The sequence below is a fragment of the Spea bombifrons genome, chromosome 9 (assembly GCF_027358695.1).
Source record: "Spea bombifrons isolate aSpeBom1 chromosome 9, aSpeBom1.2.pri, whole genome shotgun sequence".
NCBI lineage: Eukaryota > Metazoa > Chordata > Amphibia > Anura > Pelobatidae > Spea > Spea bombifrons.
The window spans coordinates 32392202-32419409 of record NC_071095.1 but is presented as its reverse complement, the minus strand read 5'-3'; the positions used below and the strand labels follow the sequence as shown (position 1 = coordinate 32419409).

Below are 27208 nucleotides of genomic sequence, written 5' to 3'. Positions count from 1 at the left end.
GAATGAGTGAATGAATGAGTATCTGTAAATAAGTATATGATTGAGTGAATGAATGTTTTTGAATGAGTAAATAAATGAATATGTGTGTGATAGCATGGATGTGTAAGTGGTGGGGAGCATGGCACAGGGAAAGCCTACTAAGGCTGCTTAGGATGTACCTGGAAGTAATTTGCATCACTGTGGTATTGCGAATGGAGCGCAATAAAATAGAAACCTTTGGTCGCCATCTCCGCTTTGAAGAAGCCGAACATGTTGGCTGAAACACATTCGCAAATGTGAAACGGTCATTTTTGGATTTTCGCATTCAAAGATTTTATTGCTATGTTGAGGATTGAAACGTGGGGTACCGCATGTGTATGTATATTTTACACCTTACTCAAACCATCCGCATTTCTTTCGTTTCCTGAGGTTAAGGTTGTCATTGTCTCAAGATTTTGGAACAATTTTGAAGAGTCCTCGTATCTGCCCCTTTTGTGAGTGAAATAAAATACACATTAAATTGAAGCACTTTCGCCCCCTGTATACACTATATGTCTATCTTCATTTTTACACGGTATTAACTATTAACCCTTTATAAAGGATTATCGTGCAAATTAAAAAAAAAATCAGGTTATTAATCATTCAACACTTTGCACATTGGTTGTTTGTTTGATCTCTATACCCTTTTATAACCTCCTAACAAAAAGTGTTATTTTCCCTAGAGCACCTCTTACTTAAAAGTTAATTTTCACAATGTATTTATATTTCGGTTTGCAGGTATTTTATACCATTTAACACCATAATTTAGTGTTGTTAGAACTGGCCCCCCTTTATTAGTGTATTTTGACCTGCCACATTCCAAGACAATACCTAAACTTCTACTTCCTTATCCAGAGGAGCAGTGAGGCACCGAGCGGAATTGCAGCACAGGAGAAAACTATGGTCCCTACCTGGAGTAGGGCAGGAACAAAAACTGGGGAGGAAGAAGGAAGTTAAACTTTTTATTTGTTCCTGCCCTGTCGGCATGGTCTTGCATTGGATGAAAACTTTGTTTTCACATAAAGATTTAACAGATAAAAATGATTTGTCTCAGACATTTAACACCCTAATGCATATATACACATTTGTAATGTTATACTAATTTTATATATTACTGGCCACTGCCATGTTGTAGCAGTATGAGACACACTACAAATGACACACTACACATAGTAAATGTCTTCCCCCATTCAGGTGATAACACATCTTTAGAAAGTTTTAGGAAGAAGTAAAATCCAGACAAAAAGCATGAGGTCTCTCCATAATTTTTTCTTTAATTAACTTATAACATTGTTCACACACACAGCTCTAATATTATTTCAGTTTCAAATATTAATCAAATTCACTAATACAATAAAGGACTTTTCAGCAGGCATGGAGTTGTAGCAGATTCTCTCTACAAACCGTAATTTCAAATTACCATTTTTCAGATAAAGGGACATAAATAATTGCACGTTGGAAGTCTATGCATTCTAGGCCACATAGATATGATACATTCTTGCAAATGTTTTACTAAATTACATTTAGACTTCAAGCTATCCCCACTAACCTCATGTTTCCCATTTCCCAAGATTTTTATTACAACTATTCAGACCACCATGTGTGTAATCCCGGAATTCTGCCTTTCGCACGATGTGACACTAAGCAAAAATCAAGCATTAGTGATAACAAATCAGCATACACAACTAGGTACTTTACAAGAGACTTCATGTACATAAATCCAAGTAAGAACAATTAGCTTATTTTAGTATTTATTTTCCACAAAGGCAATAGAGCATTCAAGTTTAATAATTTTGATGCACAAAACATTGCAGATACTTAAACCTGAAGCCTAACCAGATATGGACCTAAAAGAAATTTCCTAACTAAAAGTATATCGAGTGCAATAAGGTATGTAGGAACATCCCATGCTGCTGCAGACATTGTGCTCAATTCCTGCAGTTAGCTGTGGCAGAATTTCATGGGTTAAGTCTGAGTTGATGTCGGGCAACAAGCACTATCGTCTTTTGCCAATCCCACTCTTCCCCGTTTTCCCACTACTGCTGGATTTGCTTGAAGATTTTGAGGTGAAAAGTCTGGTCATAAATTCGGAAACATCAGGAAGCTCTGGGTTTGAGTTCAGCATGTTCATAGACTGTTCCATTTCCTTAGAGGAAGAACAAAATAGTTAACTAAATTACATGTGGAAAAATAAAACCCTCTATGCTACTTAATTGTTTTAATTTGCAAAAAATAAAGATTAAAAAAAAGACACCATGCTGTGTGCCAGACATAGAAGCCCCGACAGAAGTGCCCGGTAGCAGCAGATGTTGTCTATGCACATCGCGCAGAAGTCCACCGGCTGCCCCACTAGACAGCAGGGAGTCTGAAGCACAGGGGACAATTCTGGGGATGCATAGGTTAATGTGTGTGGGGGGGGGGCAAGAGTGGCATATCAGGGAGGCAGAGTGGCATATAGGGGGTATAAGGCATTTCTGGGAGGTGGAGTGGCAAGCCTGGGGTCAGGTTGCCAAATAAGAGGTAAAAAAAACAAAAAACAAGAAATGTTTCAATCATTGTTTTTATTAAATAAGAAAAAATAGTTTACCTGTGAATTAATATTTACTAGTAAAACTTTTCCTATAGGGTAGTCTTAGATTCAGGCTTTTTTTTCTAAATATTCAAATTTTTCTTTTGGGTGGGGGTCATTTTATAATTGTTGTTTTTTTAATCTAGCAAACATGGTAATAGAAACAATACCACAGAAGATTTTTTACTTACCCTTCTCATTTCAGGGTCACTTGTGTTCACAACCTTAGGAAGCAGCACAAAGATCAGCAAAGGGAGGACCATCATCATTACCTGCAGACAAAAAGTATGCAATGATCAAAAGACATTTTTTATTTATATAGTGCCAAAAGTAGTGTGAACCAAGGTGGTCCCAGTAAAAAAAATTACTATGGGAATGCTTACATATGTGTAATTTTCTGGGGGCATGATAAAGTGTCTTAATGTTGCAGTAAGATTCTCCAAATTTTCCAAAAAGGTATTTTCACCTTTTACCAATGATTTGAGAAAAGTGGCAGATCATCCGTAGAAAACAGAGAACAAAATTGTAAAGGGCCCTGACTGGGGGGGAAAAAAAGTGTAAAACAAAAAACCCCACTTATACTCATTTAGTTTCTAAATTTTTAACATTTAAAATAGAGCAAGTGCTAAATTGTTTCTCAATGTTATCAAATGTTTGGGTTCATATTTTGTAGTGTAGGTAAAGCTGGGGTTAGCCTACACCACGTACATTTCAACAGACATTTCAGCTATACATTAAAACTGCATTATTGTCTGGAGTGTCTCTAACTTGTCATCTTCACAGGGTTATCATCTTCCCCAATGATAAATCCAGGCAATTAGTGTGTGGTGGTGTGTTCCTTTAGAATTAAATTTAAAATCCTGGTACTAACATATAAGGCCCTCCATAACACTGCTCCTCCATATATTTCTGACCTCACAAGCAAATACTCTCCTACTCAATCCTTACGTTCTTCCCATGAGCTAAGGTTCTCCTCCTCACTTATCACTCGAGCCGCCCCCTATCTCTGGAACTTACTTCCATCGAACCTTCAGCATTCACCCTCCCTCCCAACATTCAAGAAACATCTCAAAACTCACTTCTTCAGAGAACCCGCACCACATTAACTGCTAGAACTTCCTTGTCACTGATACAACCACCACACACCCTCTCTGTGCCTTATACCCTCCACACTACCTGTCACTCGTCACTGAAACCCCACACACTACCACTCACCCTTTCTCTGTGCCTAATACACCCCACACTACCTCTCACTCGTCACTGAAACCCCACACACTACCACTCACCCTTTCTCTGTGCCTTATACCCCCCACACTACCTCTCACTCGTCACTGAAACCCCACACACTACCACTCACCCTTTCTCTGTGCCTTATACACCCCACACTACCTCTCACTCGTCACTGAAACCCCACACACTACCACTCACCCTTTCTCGTTTACTGGGCACCGCCATCTTGTGAGAGGCAGCATGCGATCACACAGGATCCCTTGCCATTTTTCGTGTGTTTCTAAATATCTTGATGCCGAAGCATTCCAGCAACATTGGCTGAGCTTTAAAAGGTGATCATTGATTGCTTCACTAAACTCATTTCGGCAGGCGGGCACCGCCATATTCAATAGGGCGAATGCGATCTCTCCGGAGAGCAATCACACAGGGCCCCAACTTTTTTAGGGTGTTGCTGAATGCCTTTTTTTGTCGGGACACTGACTGAAGAAAGCGATCATTAATAGCTTTCTAAGCTCGTTTAAACCGATGGCATGCCGGAGATGTCAACTGTTAAGGGGATGTATTCCTGTGACGTAAATTGTTTCATTCATTACAGATAAATAGGGATTTCACATTTCACTTCGGATGTTTAAGCACTAACCATTGGGTTCATCAGAAAGTCAGTCCAACCCCAGGTTTCTCTCTTAATGAAATAGGACGGCGGCCCAGAAGATTTCATTTGAAGTGGGTAAGGCAGGCGGACTACTTCTGAGGTTTTTATGTGGTTTACATATCTTGCCCTTAAGAGAAGAAAAACAATTTGCAGAATTAAAATTGGAAGAGTAGGAACATATTCAAACTAATCTGTTGAAGCGATCATTAAGATTCAGGTTTAGCAATAATTTATCGATGTGATATAGAGATACAAACATGAATACAGCTTACACTACCTATGGAGACCCATATTTTTTCAGACCAAGCTAAACTATTCATGAACTCAAGTGCACCTTTTTGTCGCATGAACACTTTCTTTATTAAGAAGCTTGAGTGATCTTGGACTCTGGAACCTGAGCATTACTTAAGTATCATCACAAATTTATGTCAAAAAAGCAAACATAAATTTACAAATGGCAAAAAAATAAAACCCAACAGCTTGGCGGGGGCGGTGCGGGAAAAACAGGCAGTTGCCCGGGAGGGATTTAACCTTGCCGGTACCAAAACCCCATGACATAGGGGATACATCTTCAAGAACTATTTTTTTGTAATCCAATTCCTACAATACCCATTATTAAGGGGTTTCATTTTCTTTTCTGCGCATATGGTGGAGCTGGGTCCCCCAAAACGCTGCTTGTTTTCTGGGGGGGGGGTGTCTGTGCCTTTTGGCTGCCATCCACCTTGAAGACGTCAGCGGGTGCTCGCTTTTGGTTTCGGTCAGGGAGGGAGGGAAGGAAGGAAGGGGCTTGATATCTCCCCCATGGGAGTATAGCCCCAGAAGATGATGATTGGGGACCTAGTGTCCACTGTGGTCCTTTACTTTGGAGCACTGGCACCTTTTTCTTCATCGACATATGTATATGTGTGTATGTAAGTGCTAAATACTATAGGCCATAAAGGAGTTTTAAGACTGTACCTCATCTTGCCTTTGGAAGTGATATCCACTCTGACTGGCTCAAAGCGGTAAGCTGGAGAAAGAACTTCTACAACATAGGAGCCAGATGGTACGTCATGAACCACAAAACTGCCATCTGTCCTAAAAGTAAAAAATAAATATGGTTACTAAGACCTAAAATATGCATTTTAAGATATTATTTAAAAAGGAACAATTCCAATCACAAATCCAGTAAGTAACATTACTATATTTTACTTACAATACAAGAAAAGGAATTAACAAGATGTATAATAAAATATAAAAACACATGTAATACCTATTTCCACTCCTCCACACATAGGCTGCGAATTATTTAAATGGGCATGCAATAAATAGAGGAAGGCCATTAATGCATTGCGAAATTGAACGCTATATGCTTAATGTTGCTTTCCTGTAATATATAAGTAAATGAATAGAGCAGACTGCTGTGTAAATAGCAAAGTATTTAATAAAGGAAAATAATTAACACCTAACCGGTATTTTCTTACAATGAAAACGGACCTTTACTGTTCGGGAAGGAGCGGGTTCATTTACGTGCCACCGTTACACATTCATTATGAGCTACCAGCTTCCAACCACAAAGATGTTATATCTCTTACCTTAAGAAGCCGACGTGTTCTTCTCCATCCACCAAGACTCGGGCACTACTCACCCAATCTTGCAGCCGTATACCCGGCACAATGGCGCGACCCTCAACCTTAAATTTATCCCCACCTGACCCAATACTTAGGACCTCCGTGTCTGCACCGCAAAGCGAAATTAACGTAACAAGACCGAGTAAAATCTGGCTACGCCAGGCAGAACACAGTACAACTAACACCGGCATTACTGCCATTGCAAAAAGGGCCAAGTTCTTGCGTTTAGCACTTCCGAGTACTTGCGTTTAGCACTTCCGCTTCCGGTATCTATTACAGCCCCTCCCATTCCGCCAGATGACGACGTCTGTAACGTCGTTTACAGCTGAAACGTTATCTGTCGTTAAGCTGTCCTTCATTTAAGGAGACACGAACGGTACCAAAGAAAACGGTTTCATTTTTATACTAAGTGAGATTCTGCACACCACATGTGTTTATAGATTGAAATAAGCAGTATATTAAGTAAAATAATAAATAAAACAAATCCAGTTCTACTTATATAACGGGAACAGATATTCCATAAATCAGCATGACTATTGCTACATTTGTGTATTCTCCCAGCTATGTGGATCTGTTATTTATGCGTGAGGGAAAGTGAAGGAATTGGATAGCGTTAATCCCGCCACTGAGCCCGGAATTAAGGAATCGCCAGTCCCAATAACAATCCTACAAGCTAAACCCCTCAGGACCAGGAGGTTTCATACCCTAAGGACCTGATATTTTTTTGTCATTAATGCCATGTTTGTTAAACCATGCTTCCCCTTTTCCAAATTTGATTTACCCACACAAATAAGACATTGCTGAATTTATTCAAGAAATGTAGAGCATTCGATTATTCGATTCTATCGGCAATGGTTAAATGCAAGAAGGAAAATATAGATAATATATCATGTGGAACACTTCTCTTAAAAAGCCAGTAGTATATCGTGCATGCCTGCCCATAAAATACTGATAGTGTAGTGTCATTAGACACCTTGTGGGCTGCAGATGTCTAGGCTACACATTATATATATATATATATATATATATATATATATATATAATCTCCATTTCCTGGGAGAGAAAAATGTTGGTTCTTGCTTTCTTCCATCTGATCACTGAATCAGATTCCATTGACACCTACTAGAAGAAAATGTCGAATACATCATCTGGCATTCCCCTTATAACACCTGCGTTGGCGGCCCCTGTCAGTAGAAGGGAGTCCAGAAAATAAAATTAAAAATACCGGGGTTCTTGCCTCGTATAATCTTACCACCATTTCTGGTTTCATTCCATATGGAAGCTTTGGCTAGTATGGCTGTGCTACTTCCAGTTTTGAACTTATTTTTATGTCAGGGAGTTTAAGTAAATTAATTTGTGGTTATTAAATAAGTCAATGACCTAATGATTCTGTACCGCATCCAATGCTCACAATGTTAGCGTGCACAGCTGTTTTGGGGCGGTATCCTTAAGGTGAATAAACAGGGAGCGCAGGTTTACCAAGTCAGTTTTAGGGACTTTGAGATAAGGGATAGCTCTTTGAATAAGCCGTTTCTACGCGAATAGACTTCTAGCGTAAGTGATTAAGGCAAACACGGTAAAGGAATTCAAGGAAACTTTAGATATGCACAAAACAATCCTAAAGTGTCTTTATTATGTCCATAATGTGAATATAACTTTCACTTCTGGATAAGAAGACTGTACTAATGCTTCATCTTAGCCTTTCTATGATTTTAGTTGCAGCAACAACAATTAGTCTACGTTGGTCTCAGTACAAGGTATCTGCTATTCCTCGGGAATCTGTGCCTGGCGGGCATGCGCTGCATGTGATTTCCTTTTCCGGTTTGGTGCATTCCGGGATATGTTGTGTTGTATACTGTACAATCAGTAGGCGGCGATCGCGCATCGCAGATACTGGTAACATAGCAACTGCTGGCTGTAAACAAGACCTGGAAAACGCGAATGGAAGCAGGTAAGATGGGGCATAGAGAGATGGAGTTATAAATTAGGAAAATATTGGGAGATAATACAGGAAACGGAAAAGCATGAATTGTGGACGCCGGTGGGAACATTATCTGGTATGATTTCTTGTGTGAGATGTTGGGGGTGACGTTATTTTATGCATCTAAGGCAGTATCGGAATTGTTGCGAAAAACATGCCCATAAATATGCATTTGTGATCACTTATTGCCATGGTAACCCCAGGGATGTTTTGAAGACCACCTAGTGCATCAGATGTTCAGCACCAGATGTGTAGCCTAGACATCTGCAGCCCACAAGGTGTTCAATAAACACTATCAATATTTTATGGGCAGGCATGCACGATATACTACTGGCTTTTTAAGAGAAGTGTTACACATGATATATTATCTATATTTTCCTTCTTGCATTTAACCATTGCCACACTATGAAGTGGATGAGATTACTCTCACCGGTGTATGTATGTAAATATATATATATATATATATATATATATACGCACACACACTGATTCACACATACACACCATCACATACACATAAAATAAATGTTATATTATATATGTATATCTCACATACATACTGATTCACATATACATACCATTACATATACACTTTATATTTTATATATCTCACATACACACTGATTCACATATAGACATCGTCGCTTACACATAAATACATTTTATATAATATATATATATATCTAACATACACACTGATTCACATATACACACGGTCACATACACATAAATTCTATATTAATTATTAGGAAGCCTTGGGAACCTTGTTAATTTTTCATATATTATATTATACATACAATCATTACCACACATGAGAAGTTTCAGATAATTAACCCCTATATTTCCAGACATGAGTAGTTTCATACAATTAACCGCTCTGTATCCAGACATGAGCAATTTCAGATAATTAACTCCTCCGTTACCAGATATTTCACACACAGTCACACAGACCAACACAGTGACAAACAGACAACAAAGTGACACACAGTCACACAGACAAACACAGTGACAGACAACACAGTCACACAGACAACACAATGACACACAGTCACACACAGTGACAGACAACACAGTGACACACAGTCACACAAACATAGTGAAAAACAGACAACACAGTGACACACAGTCACACAAACACAGTGACAAACACAGTGACAAACAGACAAAACAATCACGCAAACACAGTGACACAGTCACACAGACAAACACAGTAACATACATACAGTCAAACACACATACCTGGTGCTGGCTGCAGCTTACACTGAGCTAGGTGTGAAGGAGGGACTCTCTCCTGATTGGCTGAGACCTCCTTCACTCAGACTTCTCATTCTGGGACATGTGGTCACCCTAAACTATGTTAAGCATGTTACATAAATGTGATTACCTTTGTTGGAGCAGCATTAGATGGTTGGGATTGAAGTAGATAATTCAGGAAGGGTTTAGACAAGAAAATTATTTTACTGTTGTTTTGCGAATGCGTTATTTCACCTTAGTATTTGAAGTATATTATAAAGCAACTGATAAACTGTTATATGTGTGTTATTGAAAAAAAGGAAAAGTGGAACCTAACAAGTGTCTGATCATTTATCTTTAGATGATAAAGTTGGCTTCCTGAGATGGATATTATAAAAGGAGACCTGGAAACTGTTTCTAGTTCTGGAATTCTTACTTCAAGTTCACGTAATAAAGTAAGACCTGATTCAGCTGTAAGATCCTTGGAAGTGTTAACCCCAGAGCCAGTAAGTCTGAAATACCAACTAAAATATACATGAGCAAATGTCATTTTACAATTGGCTGCATTTCCTTAGTCCTTGGACCTGGAGTTTATAGCATAAAATGTGTGTAAATTGTAAATTGATGTATTACAAATTGCTTGTGCGGTACCTCTAATACACTACAGTAGTGACTACAGCTTCTCCAAACCACTCCACAACAATACATTTTCTGCACTAAAGTAAACTTTTCCGGTGTTTGCTCGAATATAAGACAAGCTTTTTTTTCCAGAGCAAATAATCTGAAAAATACCCCTCGTCTTGGACCTATAATTGGACCTCAAATAGAGGTCTGACTATAAGACTAAGATCCAGATCTCCGCCATGCTGCAGAGGACCTGGACCTCGCGCAGACAACCTCCCCTTCTGCCAGCACTTCCTCTGGGGCTTCTATGACTGAGCGCCAGAGCGACATGACCTTCCAGCGCTCCATCATAAAAGCCCCAGCGTAAATGCTAGGCAGAAGCGGAGGTTATCCACGCGCCTAGCAAATTATTGGATTATCCAATTATGTTAATTAGGATATGTTTTATTGTATTCCACCTCTAATTATACAAGATGAATGTAGCATTTTTAATGCATGATTAAATCAACTATTGTGACATGGTTTTTATTTACGCAGATGAATTCAGAACATCGGTTGAAGCGAAAATCTTCAGTTGATCGACTCTGGTCTCCTGCAAAAACTGAACCAGTAAACAGTCATGGAGGAAAGACACAGCTGAGAGGAGTTTCCAGCACTGGACACATTTCAGAATGCAAGACAAATAGCGCAGGATCAAAAGAAAATTTACGATTACCTTGCTCGCCCACGGACGCAACATGTAAAATTTACTTCGGAGTTGATAACTTTTAAAATATTGTTTCATGTTTGTTTACGTTTTATTTGGACTGGATTTTTTTTTTTTTTTTTAGACAAGATCACTTTCTTACAACTGAAGTTTTCCTTCAAATATATGGTTTACAGCACATACTTTTCAAATCGTAAATACAAGGGAAACGTCAGATTGTAGCAGGCTCTTTTGTTCAATACCAGCGTTGGATTATCAGTTGTTCATTTTTCCTGTAGTATTCACTGTGTAAATATATTTTAACATTTCACTTCAGTGCCTGAATCTACAGAAGAGAAAGCACACCACAAGCTGGACAGTGCCGTGAAAAAGATGAGTACACCGGATGACTTATTAGAAACCGCGTTGACCATGGAGAAAGAAGTTAATGCTCAAGGTCAAGAGATGTGGAAGCAGATGCTAGAAGAACTTAAGGTTGCTAACATTTCAAAAACATTTCAAAAATGCAATAATTAGCTGTGACCCATAAAAAAATCAACAGAAGTTTACTATGTGGTGTTCTATCAACTTTTTTATAAACCTTATAAACCTAGCTATTTAGTTACTAACAAAGCTAATTACCCAAATATTCTTAAAATAAACTGCTTAAATTGCCGAAAGACCAGCCACGTGTTTCTCTTTGGAATTGGCATACAGAAAAAGCACATTTATTTAAAAAAAAATATATAGCGTAGATCTTACATTTAAATATTGAAAGTTGCTCCAATTATTCGAGGTTGAATTCCTCATACAATAAAAAGATGTCTGCCACACTCCTCTCCGCTCACACTACTCGTTTCACCCTCCTTGCTTATTCTGTTTTTTTTTTTTAATAATATTTTTTATGTTCATACTTGGAATATTATGTGAAAGATGTAAGGTGCCATTTTAATATTTATTTAAAAATAACGTGTATTAAGTACACTATCAACTTTGTTTTTTTGGTGAAGTGAATATTGGGGAATTGCATAATACATTTAATGCCATTTCTGATATGCTCAGCTTTTTTCTTCACCATATGTTTCATTCATTGACATATTGAAGAACATCAACTGATCCTTAGATCTGTATTTTAGGTTCTCTCATGGTCACTGTAAAAAATAAGGAAAGTATTCAATCATTAATTAAATTAGATTTTTTCAAAGTGGTATATGGCTTGGATTTGTTGTGCTGTTAGTACGGTCATACTAGTATAATTCATACCTAATGTTATCCTTGACTATTTTTTGCTTTTGCTTTAGGGTATGCCTGCACATAGCCATGAGGAAAGTTTAAACACAAATAGGTTTCTGGGATTGCACTCACAAGTGCATGAAGTGGAGGGTAAGTTTTGGGGAAATAAATGTCTCCATAAAAAAGAAATGCCTGCGTTAAATGTGTAAATATATGATTATGAAAATTATGAAAGTGGTCTGATGTAAAAAAAAAAAAAAAAAAAAAAAAAAAAAAAAGCATGTCCAAGTTTCAACTTTTGTGCAATGCAGTGATGAATCACAGTGTACTGAGCGCCAGTCTTCTGCGGGAAGGGGCATGACCAGATCCAGTAGAGAGTGATACTGAAGGTTTCATATACACAAAAATTAATTGTGCTCACCCGTACTTGGTCAAGGGTGTTTTTTTTTTAAAAAAAATTCTTCTTACCAATAGATTGGGGCAAAACAAATCACAATGACAATAAAAAGCCTAATGTAGTGCTTAGCCCTACGGCTAATGCAGTCCCCCAACAGGTAGGCACTGCCCCGTGGGGGAAAATAGGACAAGGTCCTATCTCCACAAGCACATTAACACAGCCACACCTCTATTGTTCTTGTTGATCATCCTTTAACTCTGAACTCAATAAATCCAGATCAACATCACTGAGATGAAACCACTAACCATGAGTAATTTGAGGTAAAGCTGTGTTACAACCCTCACCTAGGTTGTCAGATGTTTTAGGCTGTGTTATTATAACTGGTAGACTTTGACTGAAAACTGACTAGGCTGGGAGCAGGAACCATTACCAACCACTGCATCTGTATGTCTGGTGTAATCTCAGAGTTGACAGTTTAGCTGGCTGCCTCTGTGAGGGTCCGCAGAGGTTGCAGAAAAGTCACAGGGAGATCCCAGCTCATTGCCTAACCTGGCAACTGGGTAACCTGCAGCAGCAGAACCCAATGATCTGTTCTGACCACTGGTGCTGGGATAATCCATTTCCACCATTTAGGACTGGTGGAGTTGCGGGGAGAGGGCCCTGGTTGATACTAAATCTGATTAGTCCCTATGTGTGCAGTAGAGTAACTGCTGCAGGGGGAAACCAGAAGTGGCAGAGGAGTATGATTTCCACAAGGCTTGTCCAGTGAGCATTCAAAAATGCTCCCATATTGGAAATTCTCTTCCTGGCACCATAGGTGAACCAATGCAGCATAAGAAAAAAAATTGAAGGCAAGAAAGAATTTGAATGAATCCCATCCTTAAAAAAAACCCAGCAGCTTGCTTTGATGCCTGTTTATTGAAAGTATTTTTTTTTCAGTAAGTACTTGGATTCACTTTCTTTTGAAATTATGGACAAACGAATGTGGATAGCCCACATCTATAGCCTACCGTAAGGTCTCTACCTCCCTATCCTCTTACCTTCCCCCTGCCCCTTAGAGGACACTGTGCCACTATGAGGCTTCACTGCATGTGTGCGTATACATGCCCTTATTTTATTTTGGTGGTCCTCTCACACAATAAGATGACAAACTGTTGTACCAGTGAGAGGATTCCAATGAGTTTTTTTCATGTCTTTAAGCCTAGTCTTTGCATTCACTCTCAATCAAATTGTATTTATTGACCACTTCCACATGTAAAACATATTTAACAGTGGCAACTTTTGAAGAAAATGTTTAGTTTTTTGTATGCAATATCGGCACATTGGTATTTTATATTTGGATTACATTTGAGATGCTAAATGACTTAATATTGTAAGTATTGTACAGAATAAGCAAAAAAAAAAAAATAAAACCTTTTGATTTTAGATGTACTTTCCAGTAGTGATGGGTTTGAAGAACATTTCAATGACTCTTTATTTGAATGTAATGATCTGAGTCAAGGTCTAACAAAAAATGAACATAAAGGTAAGTTACATTTATATTTGTATTTAAATAAATGTAACTATATTATGTACAGTCAAATGAAAAGGATTGTTATGTCCTGATATGTAAAACCACAAAATTCAAAGATTGTGTAGTCTAAAAAATAGGTGAATAGAACCTCAGATGAACAACAACACATGACATTTTACACTGTGACCAAAAATAAAGCCAAAATGGAGAAGCTAAGTATACCTTATGATTCAATAGCCTGTAGAGCTACCTTTAGCAGCAATATCTTTTTTTCTGTTTTGCTTTATCAGTCTCCCACATAGTTTAATTTTGGCCCACTCTTCTTTACAATGTTGCTCCAGTTCATTAAGGTGTGCCGGCATTTGCTTATGCACAGCTCTCTTAAGGTCTCACCGCAGCATTTCAGTCAGGTTGTGATCTGGTCTTTGACTGGGCCATTGCAACACCTTGATTCTTTTCTTTTGCAGCCATTCTGTTGTAGATTTGCAGGTGTGCTTGGGATGTTGCATGACCCAATTTCGACCCGGCTTTAGCTGTTGGACAGCTGGCCTCACATTTGACTCTAGAATACTGTATACTAGTATACAGTTCATGGTCAACTTTATGACTGCAAGGTGCCGGGTCCAGTGACTGCAAAACAAGCCCAATCATCACCCCTCCACCACCATGCTTGCCAGTTGGTATGAGGTGTTTGTGCTGATATGCTGTGTTTGTTTTCTGCCAAATGTGGCGCTGCGCATTATGGTCTCCACTCTGGTCTCGTCTGTCCAAAAGACATTGTTCCAGAAGTCTTGTGGTTGGTTCAGATGCAACTTTGTAAATCTAAGCCATGCTGCCATGTTTTTCTTTTTAGAGAGAAAAGGCTTTCTACTGGCAACCCTTCTAAATAAACCATACCTGTTCAGCCCTCTTCTAGTTGTACTGTCATGAACTTTAACTCTTAATATACTAACTGAGGCCTGCACAGTGTGAGAAGTAACTCTTGTATTCTCAGAGCATTGCACGGTCTGACCTGGGGTTAATCTGCTGGGAAGTCCACTCCTGGGAAGATTGGCAACTGTCTTGAACATTTTCCACTTTTGAATAATATTTCTCACTGTAGAATGATGGACCTGGAATTGTTTGGAAATGGCCTTATAACACTTTCCAGATTGATGGGCAGCAACAATTGCTTCTCTAAGAACATTGCTGATCTGCTAAAACTTCAGCTTTTATAGAGGTGGTCACACTTGTTGATGATCAATTAATGAAGGACATTTGTTTAGCAGCTCCCGTCTGCTACTTAGCATCTTAATTACTATGGAAGCAGTAAGGATGTACTTAGTTTTTCACACATGGCTTCTCCATTTTGTGTTTTTTTTAATGAATAAATCATGACACAGTGTAATATGTCATGTGTTGTTGTTCATCTGAGGTTGTATTATGTCCTGATGTAAAACCATAAAATTCAAAGAATTCACACAGTTGTCATGCATTTAACATGGTCATACATATCAATTTATCTGATATTTTGCTAGCAAAGGCTGCCGCTTCATTGATTTCAATTGAAATGCTCGTGAGCATGTGCAGCTTTACATACTAATGCTTTCTGGTTTTGGTTGAGGCAACCAGGGAAGGAGGAAAATGAGACAGAAGTCTCATTTTATAACTCTGGTAACTAAACAATATATGTCGTCCATGCAAAACAGGCTTCAACATGCATTATAAACTATATTTTAGGGATAAGGCTCTTCTTTAAGTGTGTAGAATTTAGTGTATTACTTTGACTAAAATTGTCTAATTTATTAAGAATAAATATATAGTTATAATAAAATATTTGGAACGAAGATGCATGGACATGCAGTACGTCTTTTTGAATATTACAACAATAATAATAATAATAATAAATATTAATATTCATTTAATTGTATGGGTGCTTTACAAGTGTACCATAGGTCACTTCATACTGTGATTAGGCAAAATGTATGCAAGATATTTAGGATGATCAAGATGATGAAGATATCATACACAAACCATATAGACAGGTTCAGTGTTTCAGACTACGGTGTTTATTTCATTGTTAAACCTTTCATTAATTCAAGTGCTTGAGTTTAAAAGATGATTCTTCTCACCTATTCACCATGTGACTATATTTTAACATGCTTTACTTCAGTGCCTGAATCTGCAGAAGAAAAGACAGACCCCATGTTGGAGAAAGCCACAAAGAAGATGAAGACTCTGGATGAAATACTACAAAAGGCATCGGCCAAAGAGAAGGAAGTTATTGCTCAGAGTCTAGCAATTCGAAAGCAGTTACGGGAAGAGCTTAAGGTTGCTGTCTTCCAAAGAATTCCCAAAAATGCAATTCTGTGGCCAATATAAATAGACAGATGTGTGAGAATGACAGTAAAATGTACTTATAACCAGTAGACTTATCTCCCTCACATCTCTAGGGAGATTTCCCTGCAAATGCAAAAAAAAATGCATCAAATTCAAATTCTCTCTCAATCTGACCTTATTGCACTCCAGTAGAACCAGCAGCCTCCCAACTGTATCAAATTTACAGCATCATATTAAGTGTGACCACCTGCAGATTCACAGTGGAATGTATAGAATTATAAATGGCTATAAGGAACAGGGGTGACATGAATGGTACATTCATACATTAAATAACATGTAAGAGCATCGGTCAGTTTTTATTCCCAGTATGGCCCTGAGTATCAACTTTCAATATTTCACTTGTTTGGTTACATATTTACTAATCTTTTCAAATAAAGAAAGTGTTGATTGATGAATTATACTGCTAACAAATTCGTACATATTATTTTTGATCACTCTTTGTTTTTGTTTTTTTTCTTTAGCAAATACCTGCACAAAGCCATGAAGAGAGTTTGAACACAAATAAATTTCTGGCATTAACACCAGAGCCTGATGAAGCACAAGGTAAACGAAACATAAGCTTGGTTTTCAAACGTCGCAGTAATAAAAGCTATTCTGTATGTACTGTGTAAATACATTAATGTTATTTAGTGTCACTGCATTGCCACTATGTGTGGCATTATCAGTAGTATTGAGCAGGATCGGGGAGCCTGGCAGATGAACCTCATTTACATATAAATTACTCTGGCACTATTTAGATTGCTTAGAAAAAATAATGATGATGGAGATGAAGCAGTCTTACATACCACATGCATTAAGAAACTTTATATAGGTTAAAATACACTCACGTAACTACATGGGTCGTAGCGAGGCCTGTGCCTCTAGGGGGTCCGGTGCGACCACTTGTTCCTGTCTCGTCGTACCTGTTCAATATAGTTTAGAAAAGCCCTTCCGAACTACAGCAGTGTGGGCCCTTCCTAAACTATTTTGAACCGGAACAGGAGACAGGAGCGTATTGGGGTCACGTGGTGCCGCAGTGAAACAGAGGATGTTGCGAGTGGTGTGCAAGCAGCCGGAGATAAAGCGGCTGGTGAGGTGAGAGGAAAGCGGGGCAGGCGGGATGTATGTATATGTGTAATTGTGTGTGTGAGCATGTATGTGTAACTGTGTGTGTGAGCATGTATGTGTAATTGTGTGTGTGAGCATGTATGTGTAATTGTGTGTGTGTGTGAGCGTGTGTGTGTGCATGTATGTGTGCTTGTGTGTGAGCATGGATGTGTAATGGGTGAAATGGAGCGTGTGTTAGAGAGTATGAGTAAGCGTGTGTAACTTGTGTAAGTGTGTTTACATAGGTGTGCTAGAGTGTATGTTGGAAGGGGGGGGGCAAGGGGCAAAGAAGGCACAGACAAGTTGTGTAGTTGGGGGGGGGGCTCAGGGACATTTTTCGCACCAGTGCCCTGTGATTTCTAGTTACGCCCCTGATAATTTAAAAAGTGATTAAAAAGGCTGTGCTCAGCCTACATAGCCCCTGTACTGTAATTTGACTGGTTGGGAGATCAAATATTTCCCCTGTAACCAGCCCACAACGGGCTGCGGGTGCTTGATCTGCCCCCAGTTTTTTTTAGCAGGAGGGACTGCTGCACCTTAGACCTGCTCTAGGCCTGGATACGTCACAGGCGTTAATATAAAAAGATCACTATCCGTTCTAGTAGCTCATTTTTATGATTGACTGTATAGTTAGTTCAGATTTAAAAACCCACTTTTAATTTTAATACTCTTTTTTGTTATGGAATTTCAGTAGTATCTTTTTTGTATTCCCAATTTCTTTATACTGCTTCGTTTCATTTAAATTGAGTATTTTTCATGTTACTCAAACTTCATTGTGTAACTGCCCTTGATGTAAAAAGTTTTGTGCAAAATGATTAGTTTTAGAGAAATTGGTATCCAGTAGATGGCAGCCTTGACTTTAATTCCTTCACAGTCAGGTTTCTGTGTTAGGAGTCATTTTTAACAGAGAGGAAAATGTTATACAAGATAAGAAGCATAAGGACCTTTTAATCGTTCCCATTCTTTCCTGCTGTTAAAACCTCAAATCTTTTTTGGTCTTTGGTTTTGTCTTCTGTGTAGCCTTATGTATCATGTGTATATTTAAATTCCCTTCCTGTTCTGCTGGAAGCTTTTTTGTTTCACTTACTCACCACCCTCTTCTTCTATTTTATGCATGAATATCCCATATTTTAAATATTGTGTCTTAAATGTGTGTTGATAACTTTAGTTCTCACTGCAAAATGTTGTCATACCGATAGAATTGTTACCATATTTTGAATTTGTACATTTTAACTAAAACAAGTTTAGACCTTAAACTTGATTGCTTCATATTTGAAATACCTGCTACATACTTTCAGACTGTTCACGCATTTAACTACCATCATTAAAAGCAAATTTATATCTCATGCCGTGTTACATCAAGAAAATAGGAAATACCTGGCAAGAAATCCCATTTTAGTCCTGAAGGTCGAGTGAATTCTGCAGCTGAATAATATTTACAAATTTCCTGCCAATTTCGGTTCACCCTCCAACGCAACTCAAGTTGACTTAAAATCATTTTGACCGCAGCCGGTTGCTAGTTTTCAAAAATACCTCTATAAGTTGAGTAACTTATAATAACTCTATACGTTGACTATTACAAATGATTAAGCAGTAAGCAGAACACCATTTAGCTAACTAGCTATGTTTACATTTTGTATATACAGTATATTGTGACAAAACCATTTCAGTTAAGGTTCATAAATGGTGCATTATGGCATATCAAATGCTGTCTCAAGGGGAGTGATCCTCAGGAACACAGATCTTGCAGGAAACTTTGTTTTATTTACAGGTGCACTTGAAAATGCCCAACACAAAATCATAAAATCAGTTTCCCTGATTGTAAAGCTTCAGGCAGTTTAAATGTCCAGTACCTGATGCAGTCTCCATAAGAACCCCAGACTGGGTTCTGCAGGCATCATTCTTCAACATTTTGCATGAACTTTTGACTGGGAGGGGGAATGGAGCATAGGCCCTCCCTGCTCTCCAAATGCTCCACTCCAGGGACACACAAGTCTGTGAGGTGAGGATTCATGGACAGAAACAGAAGTATGCATATGTGTGTACATGTACGGAAGAGCAAGGGAGGGTTAGCTGCTTTGAGTCTGGTGGGCAAGGACATGATGTCACATAGTGGATGACCATATACACACACACATATACACTGCTCATATACATACATGTACATACACTGCCCTTACACAAACATATACACATACAACATCCCTTACAAACTCCTGACCATACACACAAACATACTAGGTCACACTTGCCCTTACAGCACAGTTTTATCCACGTCTCTGTCTTCCATCCTGTTGTGTGAGCGCGAGGTCTGTCACTCCAGACCTCGGTTTTCTTGCTCCCTAATCACTACTAATCTCATACTCATTCTTTCGGATGTTGCTGTCACTTGGCACCGATACATCTATCACCACCACTGTCCTCTGATCCTGGTCTACTACCACAATGTCAGGTTAAGTGGCCTGTACCTGCTTGTCCATCTGGATCTGGAAGTCTAACAGGATCTCAGCCCTACTATTCTCCCCAACCTTCTGTGGAATCTCCCATTTGGACTTGAGAGGATTTAGCCTATACTCTGAGCAGATGTTCCCATGTAACATGTAAATAATACTCAGACACACACTAAGACACACACACTTAGAGACACACACACACATACATTTTATATATTTCCAGTATTTGAGAGGCCCATCCAGACTACCTACCTCTTGGGAGATCTGGTATGGGTCCTCTTTATCTTCCAGCGTTTAACTTTTTGTGCTGATGCCGGGGCCGGAGTGACATCATCACCCGGCTCCCGGCATCAGAGATGGTGTGCGAGAGAGCTGTGCAGGGGAAGATTGTGCAGCTCTAGGATTTATCGGCGTATAACACGCGTGTAGGGTTTCAGCTTCATATTTTAGTTAAAAAAGTGCGTGTTATACGCCGTCACATTGAGACGCAGGCACTGTAAAACCAAGCGAGGAGGGGAGGATGCAGTCAGGCTATTGATAGCCTGAACTCCTGCCAGATTGTCGCAGTGGAACATTACTCTCTGGTACCAAATACAATCACCCCACAATACCACCGCCACTACGATTGGGAACAGCTCTAAGAATGCCAGATTCTTGGAAAATCCATCATCCCTACGGGCTTCCGGCCAATATCATCATTCACCGATTTCCCTTTTGGGATAAAATAGATGATGTATTAGCCTGTATTTACCTGGCACCATTTTTGTAATGATCCCCAGTGGAGATAGCCACAACTTACAACGATTTTTCCCAAACTACCCTTGGAAATTGGAAAGCTGAATCTGAATTCCTAACTGATTATCAGAATATCTCTAGAAATTCTTCCTTCTATATCTTCTACTTTGTTTTTTGCTTAAGGTGCAGCTCCCCTAGTTAGGTTTCAATTGAGACTTCTAGAGTTTTCTACAGTCACCTTAAGACGCCAGCTTTTCCCCTATACTTATTCTATATCCCAACATACTCACCCGTTGGTGCTGGGCCAGGCACACTTGCCGGTGCTCATCGAGGAGCCCTGGCACCCCCAGCCCCACAGAAAGCAAAGTGGAGAGATACTCGCCGTTTAATGTCCGCCAGTTCCCCTGCAGCGCTGTAAGAATACTGTCCCAGCATACCAAATTTGAAAGACGTCTAGTTTGGAAACAGTTATGTGTGTTATAAATAGTGTAAAGGAGTCCTTTACTTTATAACTTACTATATATATACCGTATTGGCTCGGATATAGGCCGCCCCCGTATATAGGCCGCACCCTAAAAGTTTGGTGCTTTTTTAAAGAAAAAGTTTTTTTCTTTAAAAAAGCACCCAAAAAACATGCTGCCACTCTGCCCCCCCGAGATATGCTACCACTGTCCTCCCTCCCCGAGATATGCTACCACTCTGTCCTCTCCCCTCCCGAGATATGCTGCCACTGTCCTCCCTCCCCAAGATATGCTACCACTGTCCTCCCTCCCCGAGATATCCTACCACTGTCCTCCCCCCCCCGAGATATGCTGCCACTGTCCTCCTCTGCCCCCCCCGACTTACCGGAGCAGACTCCCGGGTTCCTTGCGGGGCTGGCGGGGGACATCTACGCAATACAACTTCCGGTGCCGGCACCGGAAGTTGTATACGCGTATTGCGTAGATATCCTCCGCCAGCCCCGCAAGACACCCGGGAGTCTGCTCCGGGGGGGGAGCAGAGGTAAAACGCATCGTGCGGACGGTCCGCACGATGCGCTTAGACAACCTCCCGTGTCGGCACCCCCGCCCCCGTGGGAAGTGCTGGCAGGGGAGGCTGTCTGAGCGTATCGGGGAGTAGGATGCAGGTCCCCTGCACCGCTGCGGGGGATCTGTATCCTAACCCCGCTGCCTGCCCGGCGCCCGGGACTGCATGTCCCGGGCGTCAGTCGCTAGACCCCGAATATAGGCCGCACCCCCACTTTAAAGACTTAAAGTGGGGGGAAAAAGTGCGGCCTATATTCGAGCCAATACAGTAAATGCCAGTTAAGAAGAGGGTGTCCGAAACATTCTGGGAAATACTTTTTTCTAATATGATACAAGTGATATTACTGTAGATTATTTTTTTAAAAAAAAAACTATTAAATTGCACCTGTTATTATAAAAGGACTGAATGTCACATTCCAATACCATGTTCTTCTTTTCTTGTTCAATAGATGCATTCAACCTCAAAACAGACAAAATGTTCGTATCAGTATTCTGTACTCAACTTCCCGTTGAAGACTTTGACCAGAATTACAGAGAAACTATACAAGGTACCTTTGTGCACTCATACAAGTCTGTGTTTCAAAATAATAATAATAATCCATTTTTTTAGTTTCTTAAATGGAGAAGACACGCAACATAGAAATTTAGAACATGATGGCAGATAATAGCCATTTGGCCCATCTTTGGCCCATTTTAACCTCTACAAGCATAGTTCAATTACATGTATTAAATATTATATTATATATATGGTCCGAGAGTTTAGAGTTCTTGTTTCTAATTTGTTTAAGGAAAAACAATGATGGAACCTATGACCTAAAATATGCAGACTATTTACTGGTCGTGAAAAGACCTAGTGTGAGCAAAAAATATGGTTGTCAGACCTTATTATGAAAGTTTAAATTCTGACATTTACCGTAGCTGTATTGGATCTATAAATTGTTGTAATATTTGTATTAATGTCAGCTTTTAGAAAGATGGACATTAGAAATGCTGCGTACTCTCAGGGAAGGGTTGGTACCTTCTATACTAGGAGCAAGTAATGCTGAGTGCCCCCTCAGTAACTAATATACACGCTGGGACACACACTAACCATAACAAACACTCATTAAAACAACACACTTCCATCACACATACCACACCTTACTCTCATCACCTCTATCACAGATCACAATTCACTCCCACCACACCTATCACACACCACTCCCTCCCACCTGACGTCCTTACCGTACTGGAAGGCCTTCTTTAAAGTTGATCACTTAATAACGTAACATCCCCACCAGGCCTCTTCACGTGGGCTGGTCAAAGTCAGAATGGCCTGGAAACACGAGGATAATGTGTGCAAGGTTAAAAACCTTGGATAACGTGTTAAAATCTTTAAATATTTAAATATTTTAGTTAATGTAAAACATACGATCAATGTTTTTTCATAATGCTCTATACGTGCCTTTTCCATCAGGTGATGTTTCTACCTCAGAAACAGCTGGCATACTAAACAGTGAAAGAACAAGCCTGACAGCAAAACAAAAGAAAAACACAAACCAGAAGAAAGGGGTTGATTTTATTCAAAGGAACATTGAAGTATGTTACAATCTTCATTCCATTATATGTAATTAGATGAATACAGTGGCACACACAGAAAAGGGTTGGTGGCACTAAGATGGACCTTAAAGGTGTTTTAATTTTTGAACTATTGCTATTTCAGTAGCTGAATCGTGAAACTTGGGTTGGTGACCAGAAATATCTGTCTACACATCTAGTTAGGTTTTTGTTTCTCAGCCACTCATATTACCTACTGTCATGGATCTTGCCTGTCCACATTGATACACATCTTACAAATGACAGGTCCTCATACAAAGTTCTCTGGAACCCTGACCAAACCTGTTGCCAAAGATGTGCATGCAAGCAGGATAGAATTGAAAAATACCAGAAATCCTGTTCTGGGGCCATAACAACTGCACTGGGGTCACAAGCCACAGGGAAACAAACATGTTAATAATAATAATAATGTGTTAGTTCCCAGACAGACAGGCAATATTTGGTACCTATATTGATAATGAAATAAGGGATCTCATGAATATGAAATTACTTACATATGAGGTACCATAATTATGCTATGCTAAGTATTATAATTTAGTGCTAGGTTTGGTAAAATCATGGAATACTGTTGTAAACTCTTCCTTGGAATCCTTGGAGGAAAACATATCTCCTCTTGGGAAAAGATCTACAAGGCACTAAACCACCACCAACGACACAGCATGCCTGTCATGATACACCAAAAAAAGACAACATTATTGAAGGGAAACCGGGCTTTTCATGTTCTGCAGAACAATGTTTACTCAGGGCATGTACATGGAAACTGTAATTGAATTGCAGGTGTTTATCTCCAGACAATGAGCGTCGAGCGCATGTAGACAAACAAATACATTTTCTACAAAAACTGAATGTGGGAGAAAGCGGAATGTCTTTTTGACAAGGACCTTAACATTCAGAAATTTCCACAAACTTCCATTAGTTACAGCAGTGATTCTATGTCTTTCTGTGTCTTACTCTCTTTCTTTCTGTTTGTCTTCTTTATTACTGACTATTTGTACTGAGATTAAACATTAAATATAATGTGCTTTGCTTTTATGCTCTAAATTGTATTCATTCATCTTTGGGGAAACCATGTTATCATTTTTCTGTTTTCTTTGAACCTTTATTAGGGATACCACATTACCATTTTCTGTCTAATTTGAATGGTTATAGTTAGTTTTTTTGCTAAATGTTTTTTTTTATATCAGTATTAGGTATAGTCCAAAGGAATTGGTAAGTATGTTAAATGTCCTAAATATAATTTGATGGTGGCAGCAAGAGCTCTGTGCCTTATAATGAGTTACTTAGGTAACCAGAGGGCTGCTTTTTATTAACCCTTTCACTCCCACACCCATTTTTACTAAATGGCTTATTTTACAGTTAGCGAAGGACGCAGGGTCCACTTTTTTAACTGAAGAGGAAAATTTGAGGTTGCAACAACTTACCACAGACTCTGACAATGACTGCAATGATGAAGACATTATAGTAAGTTAATGTATTACTTACAATACTAGAGTGCATATGTCACTTTCCCAATTCCTGCATGATTTGCTATTCATCTCCCTGACTAAATTCAAAATTGAGACCTCTAAAATAAAACTACATTGAAAACAAAAGAAAACAGCATCTACTAAGCAATTCAATGGGTTAGTATAACTTAAATAAAAACTTTCTTATGTACATTATAGACAATAAAATGTACAAAAAGCTGACCCTAACCAGAGCCTAACCCTTGGATAAGGTTGGCACTGTGAAGCTGTGTGGACACAAAGATGGCACTGTTAAGCTGTTTGGGCACAATGGATGGAGGGAAGATACAAAGTTAAATTTTACAGAGACTGAGATTTATGACACTAATTCAGTTAGAAACAGAGGTGAGGCAAATAGTGACACTAACCTTAAATAAGGAAGGCATGAATTAGTTTGTGAATCTATTTACTTAAAATGAAAGATTGCACCTACAATATTTTTATATAAACCTTTGCATTTTATGGGTCTGGCCGATTTCCCTCCTGGGAGGCTAGGTAAATTTTCATAGTTTTGCTATACTTATATTAAGGTGCGAATCTTATTAACAGCTTACATGTTACCTAGAAAACACACACACATACACATATATGTGTGTATGTATGTATTGTGACAGAAAGCATGGGATAACAGGGTGGTTACTCTCAGCAGTTTTTTTACCAACCCCAGGGAGATGTTTGGAATTATTGCTTCCATGTTAATTGTGGATTTTGGGTCCCTGGGGTGGAGGGTCATGTCACACCGGTGCTCTGTCATAGAAGCCCCGGCGTAAGTGGCTGGCAGCAACGGAGGTTGTCTGCATGCAGCGCTGCAGGGGATATCGATATTATAATTTATACTAATAATTTATTTAGTTTTATCGAACAACAAAAGCAAAAAACATTCCGTCAAAATCAACTGGTCCTGGTGTCACCAATACTAGTATATGGCCTGTGATGGGCAATATTCTGTGTGATCATTTTCTAGCCCGCTGATTTATTTACAATGCCACTGTGTAATAATGATATCTTTTTAGGGAAACATGACCTTGTGCATACCAGGAGAAGGCTACGCTCCAAACTCAGCACAACTTGATCGTCTTGCAGAAATAGAAGCTGAACTGCAGAATATCCACACCATGGACATGTCCTTTGTCACCAATATCTGCGTATGTATCCATATGCCTGTTTTTTTAAAAAATGCAACGTACAAAAAGTAGCAAATAATGTATATTGCTTATATAGTAATGAAATAGAAATTGAGCAAAAGTTATATTAGGTTGAAAACACTTTATTATTATTTAAATTATGTTCTAAAAATTTATATCAGGTATAAATATGAATTTGTGACTAAAATATAAAGAAATAGTGAAAATTGTAGAGACCATTTCACAATTCATACTGTAAGTGGGCTCCAAAATAAAGAAGCAGAGGCTCAGCACTCAAATGATAAGACCTGTGCGTCGAAACGTTGCCTGTGTGAAATAAACTCACCTTATCATTTGAGTGCTGAGCCTCTGCTTCTTTATTTTGGATTTATTGAGGGACTTGGTGGTACCCTGGCTCGTGCACCATTTCACTGCTGAGTGCTGCATTCCAACCTTTCTTTTACTGTAAAGTGGGTTGTGATGGTCTTTACTACTTGCCTAACAATTGGAAGCAGTAAACACACAGTTGTGATCAAATGTTTGCATACCCTTGGAGAATTGGTAATACGTGTACCATTTTTATAGAAAACATGAGTGAGCAGGCAAAACACATTTTTTCATTTCTTATGGGATATTCAATTCAGAATGGCACAATCGTAAAACAAAACATGGCAACAAAGAAAAAAAAATGAAATGACCCCTGCTCAAAAGTATACCCTTAGTTCTTAATACTGTGTGTTGCCTCCTTTAGCATCAATGACAGCATGCAGTCTTTTGTAAAAGTTGTCTATGAGGCTCCAAATTCTTGCAGGTTGTATAGCTGCCCATTCGTCATGGCAAAATGCCTCCAGGTCATGCAAAGTCTTTGGTCGTCTTGCATGAACCGCACGTTTGAGGTCTCCTCAGAGTGGCTTGATGATATTAAGGTCAGGAGACTGTGATGGTCACTTTTTCTGCTGTAACCACTGGGCGGTCATCTTGGCCTTGTACTTAGGGTCATTGTCGTGCTCCTAAGTCCAAGAGAGTCCGATGTGCAGCTTTCGTGCGTAAGAATACCCATTTTCTGATAACATGCTGAATTCAACTCACCATCAATTTTCACAAATTCCCTGTGCCTTTAGAGCTCAACACATCCCCAAACCTCAGTGAACCATCACCGTGGGGATGGTATTCTTTTCGCTAAAGGCCTTGTTGATCCCTCTTCAAACGTAGCGCTTATGGTTGTGATGGTCTTGTCACTTCAAATTACAGTGTGCCAGAGGTGTGAGGCTTGTCAAGGTGTTGTTGGGTATATTGTAACCAGGCTTTTTTTGTGTGGCATAGGCGCAGTAAAGGCTTAATTTTTGTTCATGTATCGTCATATTGTACTCCTTGCTATAACCACACTCTTTTTTCAGAGCAGCCTGTATTTCTCCCGAGCTACAAACTATCATTGCCATATTAGCCTGTGTGTGTCACCTTGTGTGTCTGTAACAAGGTCTAATATTGTAGGGTATGTAAACTTTTGATCGGGGTCATTTGGGTGATAAATATTATCGTTATGAAGGAGCCAAACAACTA

The 27208-nt window shown here is 39.2% G+C and overlaps 2 protein-coding genes across 2 annotated transcripts in view; one reads left to right on the top strand and one right to left on the bottom strand.

Moving 5' to 3' along the window:
• Positions 1–1271: 1271 nt before the first annotated feature.
• EMC7 (ER membrane protein complex subunit 7) lies at positions 1272–6309 on the bottom strand. The gene is made up of 5 exons (XM_053474960.1): positions 6044–6309; positions 5427–5546; positions 4458–4596; positions 2779–2859; positions 1272–2164 (listed from the first exon to the last, which is right to left on the bottom strand). The coding sequence occupies exons 1-5, from the start codon at positions 6277–6279 to the stop codon at positions 2015–2017; spliced, it is 726 nt and encodes a 241-aa protein (XP_053330935.1). The 5' UTR covers positions 6280–6309; the 3' UTR covers positions 1272–2014.
• A 1640-nt stretch (positions 6310–7949) lies between these two features.
• FSIP1 (fibrous sheath interacting protein 1) overlaps positions 7950–27208 on the top strand; it is a 28323-nt gene continuing 9064 nt past the window's right edge. The window contains exons 1-12 of the mRNA XM_053474957.1: positions 7950–8030; positions 9655–9799; positions 10455–10656; positions 10940–11097; positions 11904–11985; positions 13659–13757; positions 15898–16055; positions 16586–16667; positions 21873–21971; positions 22880–23001; positions 24376–24480; positions 25538–25669. Of these exons, the coding sequence (XP_053330932.1) occupies positions 9677–9799; positions 10455–10656; positions 10940–11097; positions 11904–11985; positions 13659–13757; positions 15898–16055; positions 16586–16667; positions 21873–21971; positions 22880–23001; positions 24376–24480; positions 25538–25669 (1362 nt within the window). The 5' untranslated portion in view covers positions 7950–8030; positions 9655–9676. The remainder of the gene's footprint in view (positions 8031–9654; positions 9800–10454; positions 10657–10939; positions 11098–11903; positions 11986–13658; positions 13758–15897; positions 16056–16585; positions 16668–21872; positions 21972–22879; positions 23002–24375; positions 24481–25537; positions 25670–27208) is intronic.

Bases quoted from the DNA above. Each gene is read 5' to 3' on its own strand.
- EMC7 (XM_053474960.1), bottom strand. From the start codon at position 6,279: ATGGCAGTAATGCCGGTGTTAGTTGTACTGTGTTCTGCCTGGCGTAGC. The intron at 2,860-4,457 runs GTTAGTGCTTAA...TTTTGTCTGCAG, and splicing joins ACTTTCTGATGAACCCAATG to GTAATGATGATGGTCCTCCC. The intron at 2,165-2,778 runs GTAAGTAAAAAA...TCTTCCTCTAAG, and splicing joins GTGACCCTGAAATGAGAAGG to GAAATGGAACAGTCTATGAA.